The sequence below is a fragment of the Egretta garzetta genome, unplaced genomic scaffold (genome assembly GCF_000687185.1).
Source record: "Egretta garzetta isolate BGI_Z169 unplaced genomic scaffold, ASM68718v1 scaffold59, whole genome shotgun sequence".
Taxonomy (NCBI): domain Eukaryota; kingdom Metazoa; phylum Chordata; class Aves; order Pelecaniformes; family Ardeidae; genus Egretta; species Egretta garzetta.
In genome coordinates, this window is record NW_009267230.1 from 1,405,526 (window position 1) to 1,420,699 (window position 15,174).

The 15,174-nt window shown below is 42.9% G+C and overlaps 1 protein-coding gene across 3 annotated transcripts in view; it reads left to right on the top strand.

Moving 5' to 3' along the window:
* UNC13B (unc-13 homolog B) overlaps positions 1 to 15,174 on the top strand; it is a 194,986-nt gene that overhangs the window by 34,984 nt on the left and 144,828 nt on the right. For all 3 annotated transcript variants that reach the window (XM_035902676.1, XM_035902675.1, XM_009647276.2), the window contains exon 8: positions 6,382 to 6,604. In XM_035902676.1, coding sequence (XP_035758569.1) covers positions 6,382 to 6,604 — 223 coding nt within the window. The remainder of the gene's footprint in view (positions 1 to 6,381; positions 6,605 to 15,174) is intronic.

A 15,174-nucleotide genomic window follows, 5' to 3' on the forward strand; every position in this document is an offset into this window, starting at 1 on the left:
ATACCTCAGCTGCCTGTGATCTGCAGAGCTAATGCCTACACTTGAAGATCGGTGTGATAACTTTTGCAGATGCTGCATGGCTTTTGTTCATTTTTTCAGAAAATGTGCATGAACATTTCTTCACTTTCTGGCAGTCCTACAGGTTCCAACAGGCAAGGCTTCTGGTCAAGATAATGAACTGCTTCTACTACCTGTAGGACCAGCAAAGATTGATCTATCAGTCTTAAAATGAAGGTGTCTGTTCCCTGTGTCAGAAAAAAGTATGAGCGTGTTGCTGAGGGGTAAAGAAAGGTGACTGCAACCCATGCCAGCAGGGAGGTGATTCTGCTTTTCCATTTTTGACATAATAGAATTTGGAGAGGATGCTCTTACTGCAGCCAAGTAACTTAAGTCTAATGTCCAGCCAACGTTACAGTGCATTTCACACATGGACCTGTTCTGCTTTTTAGAAGTCTTCTGCCCATGACTTCCCAGTTTCTCCCCCCCCAACATCTTTTGTCCTCCTTGTTGCCCTGTGTTTGATCAGACCAGAAGTTCTCTGGGTATCAACAGTGTTGACCAACTTCCTCGCGCTGTCAGTGTTGGATGTCTCAACTGTTTGGGGTTATTCTCAGAGGTGTGATAGGATAATTGAGAATTAACTGAAGTTTTTTACTACTAAATATTAGTGTCCTGAAGAGATTTCTTTTATTCCCCAATTTTGTGTGTTTGGCAGGGAAATGGGGTGCTTTGCCACTGGTCAGTCAGAGGTGTAGGAGGGTTGTGCAGAGGGCGTCTCTCCTGTTTATCTGGAGTGTTACTGTGTGGTGTTTCTGTCTTAAAAGGTGCTTGCACTAATGGAGCTCCCTCCCTCCACGTCATCCTTTCTGTACCGTCCTCTTGAAATCATGTTAACATCCTTATGGGCATGCTTGGGCCAGTGCTGATGATGTTTCCAAGTGAACTCCATTAGCTTGATGATGTAATGAAAAATATACTTCTAACTGTAAACTTACAACAGCAACTGAGAGGGAAGCAGCAGAAACAGCATGTTGGTAGCTGGAAGGCTTTTTCCTGGTGAGAGCTTCTTGCAAGAAGAGCGCTGTAGCCCAGAGCCTTGCTAGGGGGGCAGAGGGTGCTTTAGAAAAGGAGCATCTTGTGCTGCTGACCTGGTTTCATTTTAGGAAAGGAAAGACTTAAAGAAGTAGAGTAGATGTTCAAGGCAGTCTTTGCACTTCAGACTGTCAGTCTAGTTCTTGACAGTTGGTGTTTTAGCAACAGAAATTATTTTCAAGTGGGAAAAACAAGGTTTCAAAAGCTCTCAAACTGAAGACTGAATATTGCTAACTCACCTTCTTAAAATTAAGCAAATTTCTAATGTAGTTTTAAGTGGTGAGAGCAATAGGATGGACTAATAACCTGCAAAGTTGCACTTAAATTGTTGCTTAAAAGCTTTTGAGTTTTTAGCATCAAGGGCTATAGAAGAGCCTCAAGAAAGTGCCCTCGTGTCCTTTTGAGATTTTTTTTTTCTTCCTGCTACTTCAATAGTCCTCTTTAAACTGCTCTGCATTATAATTATAAGGTTTCAGAAAGTGTACGTGATTGTTAGAAGTGACCAGTGGTTCGATAGACAATGGAGTATTGGGGTCTGAGAGTTAAGGAAAGCAGTCATTGGCAGCTATCATGAAAAGCAATTTAGATGGATGAAGGGTGGGGAAGGTGAGTTGCAAAGGCCCTGGTGTGGAGCTGGCAGAGATCTCTTCTGGACTTGGGCTGGAAGTCGTACACTGTCTTCTCTTCTGTCATTACGAAAATAGACAAAAGCTGTGAAAAAGCTTGGTGGCTTATTTTGGAGAAGTAGTGGGGATTTTGGGATACAGAACCTTACATGAACCTCGTTCCTCCTGAGTGCCTGAGTGTGCTGCGCTTACTGCTTTTGTCCAGCTTTTTGCTCAAGTTTGTGGAGGATAACTAAGCTTCGGGGCTGATCCCCAGCTCCCAGTGGCTGATGACACATCACTGCTAGAAAACCAGGACCCAATTTCAACTGAATGCCACCTTTGGAGAGGATCTCCTGCTGTGCCTTGGGACCTTAAAACAACAAAAGCACTTCTGAAAGTGCATTCATCCAGCCACCTGTAATAATTTTGGTGCTAGCTTTCCTTCCTGTCCTGAAGCTTGATGTAAAGAAAGTTGCCAGAGGTTAAATATGACTAGTAGAGCTGGCGTGACAGGACTGTGCAGAGTGGTTTTGAGGTCAGTATATTAAAAGCTGTATGTGTTCTGCCCTGCAGCGGTGGTGTAATAACTTCTGGTGTCAGGAGTGGGGAGGAAAAACAGGATTTCCAGGAGGCAGTTTGTTTCAGAGAAACTATCTCCTTTCTTGATTTTCCCCTCACTTTGTAAAATCCTACTGTGTGATGTGACTGTCCAATGGGTTTTCATCTTATGCTGCCTATATGCATGAATATTCAATTATTAAACGTGAACAGCATGCTTCTGCCCTGCCCTTTCAGCCTTACCCCCCACTCTCTACACAGTGGGTCCAGCGATAAAGAAACAGCTCTTTGGTACATGTGAAATTTCTTAAACTAGGATAAAACAATTACTGACCTTTAATGCTTATTGTTATGTATCTTGTTACTAATTAACTGATCTTCAGAGACTGAGACTAAGCTACAACTTTCCTTCCAGAAGTCTTGGTGTATCATCAGTTTGAAGAAGATAGCGCTTGAATTTGTCACACCATGTGTGTTGTGAGGGATATTTTGCTGACACATGGACTGTTATGCCTGACCCCTCCTTTTGAAGGGATGCTGCATCCCCCAAGCTGCTTCTGCAAGTTCTTGTCAGTCTCTTGCTTAAATAAAATTTAAGTGGCAAGTATGTTAATGAATGGCATCATCACTGTGTGCAGGCATTTCACAGTATACTTTCTTGCAAAGGTAATTTGTGCTATAAGCCACATATGGGCCAGGATTCGGTGCTTTTAATCAGGCTGAGCAATGTCTTCGTTTGTGAACACTTCTGTTAAATAAAGTGAGATTGCTCACAGGGTAGATGCAATTCAGCATGAATAAGAGCTTCTGGAGCTGGCCCTTATTTATGAGTCAGTTGAGTAATTCTGCCTGGAATTAACATCTATGGATGCTGTAGGTGCACACATCAGAGAATCAATGTGTTGCTGCCTCATCAATGTTTGTGGTAGCTGGAGCCTTGCGTCTTTTAAACATGTTGTCAGGGAGGCATTTTGTCATGACTTCTAAGAGACTTTCTCATGCTAAACACCACTAAGAACTGGGAGAAATTCTGGTGCCACCTTTTATGAACATATATGCTGTAAATGTTTGATTAACATTTAAGCTAATCAGCTATTTTTAGATGTTGCTTAGGGATACTGTGGTTCATGTGAGAATCTCCTTTTGATAGTGCAGAGGTGAGATGCGATGGCTGGTTAACAAATCCAGGTTCTACAACAGCCTGATCAAGGAAATCTCTGAGCCCATTGGCTGGGCAGAATTGTTGACCTGGAGAAGCCATGTCTTGCTTCCCGCTGCCTGATAACCATAATTGTGTAAGTCATAGAATCATAGAATCACTTTGGTTGGAAAAGACCTTTAAGATCATTGAGTCCAACCTTTAACCTAACCCTGCCATCCCACCACTAAACCATGTCCCTAACCACCTCATCTATCCTTCTTTTAAATACCTCCAGGGATGAGGACTCGACCACCTCCCTGGGCAGCCCATTCCCGAGCCTGACAACCCTTTCGGTGAAGAAGTTTTTCCTAATGTCTAGCCTAAACCTGCCCTGGCACAACTTCAAACCGTTCCCCCTCATCCTATCGCCCATTACCAGGGAGAAGAGGCTGACCCCCACCTGGCTAACCCCTCCTGCCAGGCAGTTGTAGAGGGCGATTAAGGTGTCCCCTCAGTCTCCTCTTCTCCAGACTAAACAACCCCAGTTCCCTCAGCTGCTCCTCGTAAGACTTGTGCTCCAGACCCCTCCCCAGCTTTGTTGCTCTCCTCTGGACCTGTTCCAGCAATGCAACATCTTTCTTGTAGTGAGGGGCCCAAAACTGAACACAGTATTCAAGGTGTGGCCTCACCAGCACCGAGTATGGGGGCACGATCACCTCCCTGCTCCTGCTGGTCACACTATTCCTGATACAAGCCAGGATGCCATTGGCCTTCTTGGCCACCTGGGAACACTGCTGGCTCATATTCAGCCGGCTGTCTTTGCACACCCTGATGTTAAATTTAGCCCAGTGTTAGTGAGCTACTGGATTCGCTATTGTTTTGACTCAGGTAATTGAACTACTGATTTGTATTTGCTATTAAACTGTTGTGGTGAGATAAATTGCTTATCCCTATGACTGTTGGTCTTTTACGAGATCCTGTAACTCAGTTGGACTGCCTTAAGCCCCTACAAGTGCCTGTAACGATTATGCAGCCACAGCTGGAAGAACTTTCCATCATACCAGAGTTATTTAGGCCTTAAATGAGAGTTACATCTGATGGGAAAAAGTTAGCCCAACAGTGAAGTGAGGCACTAGAAAGCTCTTGAAACAGTGTTTCTGTCCCAATAAAAGTAATTATTGTGCATTAGACAGTAATGGCTCAAGTGTTCAGCAATGACTTTGCTCAGCTGAGTAATAGCTTGTTATCCTTCTGAGCATGGTGTGATCTGCAAATAGATCAGCCCTTGCTCCACAGGCTGGAAGTTTGGTGCTTCTCAGAGGGGTTTGACACTTTGGCATATCAAATTATTTTTGAGTAGTACATCTTGAGTGTTTCTCCTAAGCGCTGAAGTGTAATAAAATTGATGGACATTGTGCTTTTCATATACTGCTTTATTCTGTTTTATGATCGCTATTCATTTCTACACAATTGACTAGAGGCTGACAAGAACTATGCAGCATTTAAACTACTAAAAAACAGAAGGCTTAGCTCCATTTTCGGTGTGGACAATCAAATTGAATTGATTGTACTTAAGAGAGTAGAGATGAGTTTTTTCAAGTGGTTTGTATTTTACAGACATGTTTTCTGCTGGGGTTGTTTTCTACTCTTCCATCCACTTTAGGGAACTGATGTAATCTTACTCAGTTGGGAAGGAACTGAAAAGATCACTACAAACAAACTTTACCTTGGATTAAAAAAATAGAAATTGGAGGTGTGGGAAGCGCCAATGGAAGAAAAAGGTGTTCCCTGATGCTGCATTCCAGCTCCTTGGAATTTCACCAATTAAATTTTTTTTTTTTTAAGGATCTGGCATGAAAACCACTTTGACTTTATTGTTCAGCCTCATGATGAATGGCTGTGTAGGCCGTGTACTGCTGAATAGCTTATCAGAGGGGGCTTTAATTTGATTGTCCTTTTTAGGCAGGCTTTTGGTGGCGGAGAGAGTGAATAATGGCTGATCTTTATTTTCCTTTGTTTCAAGCATGTTAACGGTCCACTCCACTGCGGTACGGTGTGCGTATTTCACTGTAAGCTTGCCAAGATAACCTTGCATTCTGCACAGCCAAACACAGCTGTACACCAATATTGTATTTTTTTTTATACCTTTCCTTACTGTAACTCTGTGTTATGTGTCTGAAGGGTTAGCAAGCAGAAGTGCTTCTGCAGGGAGAGGGACTCACTGGAAAGGAACTTTTTCTTTTATGAAGGCTACCATTAGTGTAGACTACTAAACTTAAGCTAATGTACCTGTGTGTGTTAAATGTAGCAGTTTTTCCCCTACAAGTAGTATAATTGTTTGTAAGCAGAGCTGCTCCGCCAGTTCTTCTGATTTTCCCACTGAGTGCTTTTTATTAGTTTCTCTTAACTTCAACTAATACTTTTACCAAAAAAAAAAAGCACTAAAAAAAAAATAATCCAGAATTCTAAAGTACTGGTTAAGGAGGCTGAGAAGAGCAGGTAGTATTAGAGCTTAAAGGCTGAAAAGTATCCAAGAAATAGCTCCTTTCCACAAAGGAATGTTTATGGTTGGTTGGTTGGTTGTTCGGGGTTTTTTTTTGTTTTGGTTTGTTTGTTTGTTTGTTCTTCCCCCCCCAATATCTAAATGTTCATTTTGGCAGCAGCAGAGAACCTGAAATTTTGGCTGTTGCAGTGGTTTTTTTTTTTCTTTGTTTTAAATAAAAATGTCTTAATCTGCTTATTAGGAATGACTAAAGAGAAATAAACTCCCGTAATAGGAAGTGGGAAGGGAGGGTGTGGAGGCAATTGTAGGAATTCCATGGTACATACTTGAGAGAACTGGAGGTTATAACCAGCTACCAGACAGAGACACATCCATAGCAGAAACAGCCTTTTTTGTTGTTCTTCGAAAACTAAATGGGCTTCACTGTCCCAGCAAGGCAACTTGAGAGAGCTGTGCCCTTAACTGCTTTTGTTTCTTAGCTTTTGAAGATGCTGACAGTGCTGTGGATGATCGAGATAGTGACTACCGCAGCGAGACGAGCAACAGCATCCCTCCTCCCTACCACACCACCGCGCAGCCCAATGCCTCTGTGCACCAGTTCACTGTGCCATCGCGCCTGCAGCAGCAAGGGGCCGTGCGGGAATCCTGTGCTGACTCCCTGCAAAATTATGATCTGGATTATCGGGATCAGGTGGCCATCAGGTGGGTGCTGTCTTCTGGGTGGCTCTTCTTTTCCCGTTGATTTTCCTTAGTAGACACTGAAGGTGCCATGCTAGCCGAGGAGGGCAGCTCAGCGGCTCTGAGAGGTTTCTTGTAGGAAGGTGTTACACGTTTTGCTAACACCGGGACTCTGCTGTGAACCAGGAAAAATAAGGCTATGTGTTACACTAGATCTGTCAGTTTAGTGAATTACCTTTTAAAGATATGCTCAACACTCAGGTCATTTATTCTTGTTTCTACTTCCATCTTACCTTCTGAAGGCCAGAGCACTGGGTAATTGCTTGTTCTGGTGGCATTGCACGGGTGTGCCTCCCAAGGGCAGTGAAAGACAATCTAGCAGAGTTACCCTGTTGGGAGTTTCTTGGGTCAGATTTATTTTCTGTTTCACTTTAGCTCCTGTTCTTCCATAGCTCTTCCAAAACAGCATATTCAAGAAGAAAGTCTGTAACCAATTAGGTGGTTTTTTTTTTTCCTTTTCAGTTGTCATGTAGCGCTGTTGAATAGTGTATTTTCTCTTTTGATTTCCTTTTAGCTGTATGAAGGATAGTTTATTTGCTCTAAATTAGCTTTTTGATCATAAATCAGTAGTTTCACAACTGCTTCTATATTTTTTAGGTATTAAGCATTACAGCATTAACTTACCAGAATCAGTGGCTGTGAACTAGAGCTGGTTGTGCTGGGGTGTGTAGAAACTCTGCAAAACCACTGTTCCAAAGAAAGGATGAGTTAAGTGTAAGGGGAGATCAGAACTTAAGACAGTGCTGGTCAGCTTGGTAAGAGTGGGTGTGTGGAACGGGCCATGTTGCTGCTTCTGCCTTCGGTGTGGAAGAAAGAGGCAGTTGCTTAAATTTTGTCACAGTTAGAGGTGCAGGGGTTTATATTTATTATAACTGATTTGTTCTACCTCATCCCTCTTGGTAAGAATGTTCTTGTTTCCTAAAGCCTGAACTGAATTCAGTTGCCCTTATGGGTGTATGGCTGAGGCGAATTTTTGCTCTTTTTGCCTTATGAACTTTAACAGTAAAAGCTGAAGTTTAATGATAACATTTAATGTTGTTACTGTTATTGAGGCTTCAAGCAGCAGAGACAATTGTGCCAACAAAATCCATTTACTGCACTGTGACATGTCATTTAGTGCTCTTTTCCTAGTCTAGTAAATGTCTTACATAAGCAAGTTACTCCCTTTCCCATGCTGTTCTGTACTGCTGGTCTGCAGTGGTAAAACTGCCAAAGACCTTACTGAGAGCTGGGGAAGATAAGCTGAAGCTTTTTCTTTATGGAGGAGCCAAGCTGAACAGTGGTACTGGGCCCCCAGCCTGGGGAAGCCAGTGTTATGGCAGTTATGATAACTGGATGTTTTCGCAGTTATCTGACTTCTTGGGGTGGTGTTGGCAGTACAAGGATACGTGGCTCACCTTGCTTGGAGGCAGGGGGTGCGTGAACTTTTAACGGTGTCTAATGGATAAATGTGTTTATAAGACCTTCCAGAAAAGCACTTCTGGTTTGAGTTGTTAAAGAATACAAAGATGGAATATGTATATTTTTTCTGGTTTCCTGAAGGTATTGGTATAAAAGGATCTGGACTGATAAAGTTCACTTAAAACCTAAGAGCTTTGTAGTCTGCTCTGGTCTAAAATTATTCCCACTCCAGGGAGGCAATTCCTAGATGGTGACTGATTCCCTCTGAGCATTCCTGTTCCCCTGTGCATTTTCCACATGCCCAGCAAGATTTTTTGCTACATATTTAGTCTTAAAAGTTAGGAAATGCAAATATGCTTTCCAAAGCAGCTATGTGGGATTCTCTTTCTTACCAGAAAGGTAGTTCTAACAAGAGCTGGCTGAAAAGAAGCATACAGGTAGCTCTTAAAATATTTTCAAAACACAGCAGTAGCTGAGTATTGCAAAAGCAAACTGTGTTTGACTTTTGCTCCTAGCAGCTCTTAAGTGCCGTGGACCAGGCAGCCACCCAGTGAAATTGGTGTTCCTGGCAGACTGCAGCTGGTGATTGCTGAGGAAATGACAGCTTGTAGGAGGCTGTCCTGGGCAGACCCGGAGGAACCAGACAGGGTTCTGCTAGAACTTGTCTTGAATTTGGCAAAAAGTTGTTTATGCTAAAATGCTTCAATTGAAACTGGCTATTCTAACACCTGGGTTTTTTTCTAACAACATTTAGGTTTGGCTGGAAAAGTTCTGATCCCCTTTATCAGCTGTTATGCATGATTGTATTCCTTTGATAGAAGTACATGTGTTTTATTCCCCCCTCTCCTAAGGTTGACAAGTATTATTCTTATTTGTCCTTGGACCGTGTTTTGCTGCCAACAGCCAGTTTGACTTCAGAATAGCAGACATCTTCCACTCGGATTTTTTTTTTTTTTTTTTTTTTAAAAGCACTAACTTTTCTTTGCAGTGTTCATTTTGTGTAACCATGTGTCCTCCATGTCTCCCTGCTCTTGCTCTATTTACTTCCAAGGCGATATGATAGCATAGATTCCACTGTGAGTGGCCGAACTGACCTAGAGTCCGCATCTGAGTCTAGTCAAATGACAAGCCGCCAGTGCTTGCTAGAGAGCGGGTGCTCTCTAGATCTGTCTGATAGGTGGGTTAACCTCTTTGCAGCCTCTGTGCCTCCTTGCTGTTGCTGCATGGTCTTGTGTGGTACATTTCAGCTGATACTCGCTGTTCGCCTTGTCTGTATTTCAGATGTGCGGTAGTTTAATGCTGGGCTGATGTTGTCATCTTTTTCTCCTCTCAGATGTTGGAATTCTTGTCATTGCTTTATTTCTAGTAAAAGGAATGCTTTGTAGAATAGCAGGGGAAACACGGGGCGGGGGGGGGAGCTCAACTAGAAAGAAAAGTAATTTACTTTATGCCTAAATTAGTCAATTGTTGGTTCAGCATTTACAGCTAATGGCTCTTCAGGCATTCATGTACCTCCCATTGCTTTCAGCTGGGATTTGGAAGGGCTTGATCCAGTAACTATGGTTGCCCTGGGAGTCTTTTAAATTTCATTAGCTTTTTTAAGAAAATTATTTCAGTTACTGGCTTAAAAGTGCAAGCAAAGTGTGTAGTAAATGTTCTAAACTGTGTACAGCAGGGCTCATTTAAAGCAATGAGTATCTTTCCAATAACCTAAGTTAGCTAATGCTGGTAGAAATGAAGCACAAAACCAGCAGTAGTGAAAATGCAATGACCTATTTCTCTTTCAGGTCTGTCCCATCAGTAGCCTACACTGGGGTGCCCCAGGGCACTCTCAAGGTGAAGACTCTTGTGTTAGCAGTATCCATACAATGCCCGTGTGTCCTCTGCCCTTTCCCTTCTCTTGCCCTGCTCTTATGGGGTCAGGGTATGTGTGCCCTCATGCTCCTTAGTTCTCAACGATGAATGATGTGAGACAAAGCTGCAGTGCATCTTCCAGATGAGCATCTTGATTTTTTTGATGTCCACTTTCTACTTGTTTATTTTTATGTAGGCTGGCAGGAACTCTTCCTGTGAGATTTGGATAAAGAGGAAGCTTTCTTGCTACTAGCCTTCAGGTTGCTCAGCAGTTGAGATAATCCTTCTGATCAAGGGCTAGGAATTAATCCCAAAATCCCAAGGGTCATTCACTTGTGTTTCTAGGAAGCTTCAGACTGTTTGATAGCAAAACACGAGCTGCTTTAATCCATTCTCCCACAATGGACAAGTATGGATTGCTGGATCTCTTTAGATGCATTATAAATGGGAAGTACAAATCCTGAAAAGCATCTCACGCTTATGATGGGCTAATTTCCATCGCCAATGTTTTGTTTTGCCTTCTGATCCAGTAACACCTCCACGGATCACAAGATTTTGTGTTGGTGGAAGCCCCCTGAGGGCATTAGCTGCAGTGAGAGCCCTCCCAGCAAAGAGGAGTGGTGGAGTAGCTGGAATTCCTTGTGTTGATGGTGTTCACAGGTTGCATTTTGTCCCCTGTCCCCACTTCCCTGGAGTCCAATGGCTCCTGAGTCTCTGTGTACAGTCTCGACTCTGTAGCCACCCTTGGGAGCAATGAGGTGCCGGTGTGCTTTATGAATACTGCTAAAACAAAGTCTGCAGCCTCGAGTGACCGAAATGCATGCATAACATAGTGGAATGGTGTGTGTGGGCACTGCATCTCAAAAGTAGTCCTGTTACTGTAATAAATGACTTTTTTCGGCATGCCTAAAAAAGTAACAGCAGAGTACTGGTACAGCCAAGGCTGTGTGCCCTCACTTGATCACAAAAAGCTGTTCTCCTTCAAACAGGCATTTCTAAATTTTGTGCAACTGTAAGCGGTGGAATATCATAACCCATGCTGCTTTTTTTGACTATTTGATTGAAATGTAATGGTGGTAGATTGGCAGGTTTTCAGTTTTGTTATCTCTGTATGTTTCTTATTTTAATTTTCCTTTATTTAATGCACTGTTTTTTCTGTCCTTTCTAGAGCTTTTTTTAAAACTGTTCTTTTCCCCTTCCTGTTTTTTTTGCTGCCTCTCTTCCTTTCCCTCCCACCCCCTTTATTTCTCATCTTAGACAAGGATCTCTAGCTAGAAATGAAAGAGTCAGGATCATTCCATTTAACTCTGAAGATGGAGAAGAAGAACAGGAGGGTAACTATGAAGAGCTAGGAAAACTTCTAATAGAGGAATTCTTAGAAAAAAGTCATAAAACTAGAAGCTGGCAGGAAACAAACATAAAAAAGATGCAAACTCTCTCAAAAAGAGAAAATTTCAATCACCGTGAAAGATCAAGGTGCTGCCAAAATGTGTGTGTGGAGTCAGGGTGTGTAGATGTCCCTAGGTACCCTCAGGAATATGATACAATAGATAGGAGAAGGAAAAAGAAGCTGCGATACAATTTCGAAGAGAGTGAACAAATAAGCCTGCAAAGTAATGAAGGTCTGCAGTTTCCCAGGGACAAAAGGCTTTATTTCAATGGTGTGGCAACTAATTCTGAACCTAGTGATGACTTCCCAGTGTATGAGAGAACTGGAAAATATACCAGTAGTTCTGAAAGTAAGGAACGGTTACCTGCTTATCCCATCCTGCGTCCATACAAAAATGGCTTAATGGTTAAAACTGGCAAGTTGCCCAAAAGGCAGGGAGTGAACCATGAGGGCTCACTTCAGCTCAGTAACAGTGAAGACATGAAATTCATAGGGATGCCAGGTAATGCTTTTGTGCCCGTGGATATCCTTGAGGAATTTGACAGCAGTGCTTCTGATGAGTTCCAGTACTCGCCTGTTTCAGATGAAGAAATGGAGGAACTGGCTGCGCTTTCACAGACGTGGTGTGATTCTGACATCAGCCATTTGGGAGACTTCACTGTTAATTGCCCTGCAAATCTGGGCTCCCAGTTAAAGGCTAGCTGTGATAAAAAAGACAAGACTAAAGGGAGCAAGCATGGTCATCCTATGCAAGACTTAACACTGTCTCCTGTTGAAGAACCCAGCGAGGAGTACATAGACACGATGGATGAACTTCAGTGTCTGGTGGAATCAGTTTCAGAATACTTGGCTGAAAAGGAGGAAGAAATCAGCAAATTTGGTACATTGCCACAGACCAGAAAAACTGTTGAGAGCGTGTCACTGAAGCAGGATAATGCTGATAATTCAGTAGAAGGCAGGAAGTCTGAACAGACCAAACATCCTGCTGCAGAGGAGAGTACCAAGGGCAAATCTGAATCTCTCCCAGACTTGTCAGGTGTGAAGAATACAGTGAATTCCCTGTTCAGCTCTTTCACTGAAAAGGTGGGGTCAAGCACAAAGCAGCTCACAGCCTCTGTTGAAAAGCTTGTTTCTTCCACTGCAGAGAAGACAGAGACCAGAAACTCATCAGAAAGTGGAATCTCAAATGTATTTTCTGATAAGTCCAAAAGCGAGAGTTCATCTTCTGAAGTGACGGCAGGTAATAAAGCTGACACAAAGTTCTCCATTCACTCTTTGCTACCGTCCCAGGTGACTGGTGATAAACGAGCCCAGAACATAAACTCAAACAAGCCAGAAACCACTGAGATGGACAGTAAGGCTTCCACCCCGCATCATCTCCAACAATCACAGGGAACTACTGCCAGCAGTCAGCAGAACCAACATTCAGTTATGAATTCTGTTCTAGGCATGTTTAATCCTTTAAAGATCTTCTCCGAGAAGGAAGCACCAAAACAAGAAGTCATACAAGAGGAGCACACCAAAGAGGACAGCTGTCCTATGAAAGCTGATGAGGCAAACAGAAGCGAGATGCCATCTGGAGAGATGGCAGCCAGGACCAGCAGCGTTAGTCCGGAGGTACGGCCAAGTGAGACTGGAAGCAAGACAGAGGTGAACGCAAATAGCAGTTCTGTGTCTTCAATCTTTGGCAGGCTCACAAGCTCAGTCAGTTCCTTCAGTCTGAAAGCAAATTTTGATGGTCTCTTGGCTCCCAAGCAGCAGGATGTGCCACAGAAGCAGTCAGATTTGCATCATGTTACAGATCAGCCAGATGCCGCTGTGAAAGAGGGTGCGCCCATTGCCAGGGAGCAGCATCCTGCAAATCGTGTGGGGGATCAGCATACTACAGGTCATGGACTGGGAAACAAGCAAAACAGAGGTAACGTGGAGCTTAATTCACAGCCTCAACAGGGTACAGCATCTGAAAGCTTCTTCAGTCCACTCAAAAAGTCTTTCAGTCAATTGTTGCTTCCTTCTGCTGAACAAGGGCAGAAAGAAAGTACATCTGGTCTTTTTAAAGGCCCTAAGTCTGAGGAGGATATAAGACAAAACAGTTCATCAAATGAAGAACACTTGTTTCCTTTCACTGGGAAACTTCCTTTTTTCAGTGGGTTGGGTTTTTCAGAAAAGCAGGAACATATGAATGAGAAAGGGGGCTTTATTCCCTCGTTATTTAAATTTTCTTCTGCAGAAAATCTAGCACCTTCACGGGACCAAAGAAGTCATCAGAGTTCTAGCAGCATTTCTTTGCTTCAAGACAAAACCAGTAATTCAGAAAATGCCATTTCATCAAAATCTAGCTCTGTTCCAAATTTATCAGACTGTAAAGAGGAACTTGAACAAACAACAAACATGACTAAAGAAAACCTATCTAGTGCCCAAGCAAATAGGAAAAAACACCAGGAGAGTGCCTGTGCTACCTTTAAGGCTGCAGGAGAGCAGCAGGGAACTAAGAGTACTCGGGAAGAACGTGGAAATGTAAAAGGAGGATTCACAAGAGAAGGAGTAAATGCACCAGACTTAAGCGATGGCTCAGCTGAATCCACCTCTTCAGCCAGAGGGCCAGAAGCTGCAAGTGCAGATGATACGCGGAAGAAGCACACACCAGGTTTTCTTTCTGGGTTTCTTCATATATCTTCCAGTGAAAACACAGCCAATAATCAAGACTTGACTGTTAAAAGTGAGAGTGATGGCCAAAAAAGCACTTCTCCTGGATTATTTTCTGGTTTATTTAAATTTGCTTCTAGTGAAAACTTATCTGAACGTAAGCAAGAGAAGGTGAAAACAAACTCTCTAGGCTTCATGAAGCTTTTTGATAGAGGTGAGGGTTCTAGCTCAGAGGCAAACCCCAGCAACTCAGGAGTGGCTTCTGACACTCAAAGCAGCACTGTGGAAAAGCAGGAACCTTCCAGCTTCCTAAAAAATCTTCTGCCCAAACCAAAGGAGAAACTGGATAATGTGAAAATGACAGAATCTTCCAAAACTACTGACTATGTGTCCAGTGCAAGAGTAAATAAAACAGCTGAGTCCCATGTTCCCCACTGCGGGCGTCTTGTGTTCCCTGACGCTCTAAATCCTCAAGACAAGGTACAGGACTTATCTGGAAAGCCTGGAAATGGTAGGCATATCCCTTATCAGGATGCAGAATCTAGAGTTTTTCCAACTCTTTTAAACAAAGGATCAAGTGAATTTCTCAATTTGACTAATAAAAGCAGTAACCTTACGGAGCAGTACTCAGCTTATCAGGAAACAAGAAGCCATTCTAGCTTTGAATGGGAATATGAAGTGGGGGAACTGGCTGATGCTCGTGAAATAGAAGTACCAGTTTACTACCTGTTAAACCAGAACTCTGTTCTGCCCCCTCAGTTCTTGGACTGGTCTGAAAATGATACGGTAGTGAATCTCTGTAAGAAGGATGGAAATGCAAACGTGATGGATTGGCAGACTAATGCCAATTTTGATGGACAGAGTTTAGATTTAAGCGTGATGTCATATGAGTCATATGACCAGTTAATGTTTCAAGATGTCTGTTCAGAAGAAAATGATGCATGGGCTGCTAATTCTCTGAATGAAAGTTACAGCACCTTTCCACCATTTGAAAGAGACGGCAGTTACTCATTAGAAGAGTTGCCCATGGATTTAAGCTACTCCTCTGGCTGTGATGGAACTATGTGGACTCTAATTGACCAAGAGACTTTAAGTATGGATGAGAGCTTTATGTACTCATCCTATAGCCAGGAATATCAGGAGTGGCTAATGATGCTTGAGCAGGGTGTATGGTGGCCATCAGAAGATGGCGATTGTGGATACTACATGTACAGTGATAGCCAGTATGTGTATTCGCTGCTCA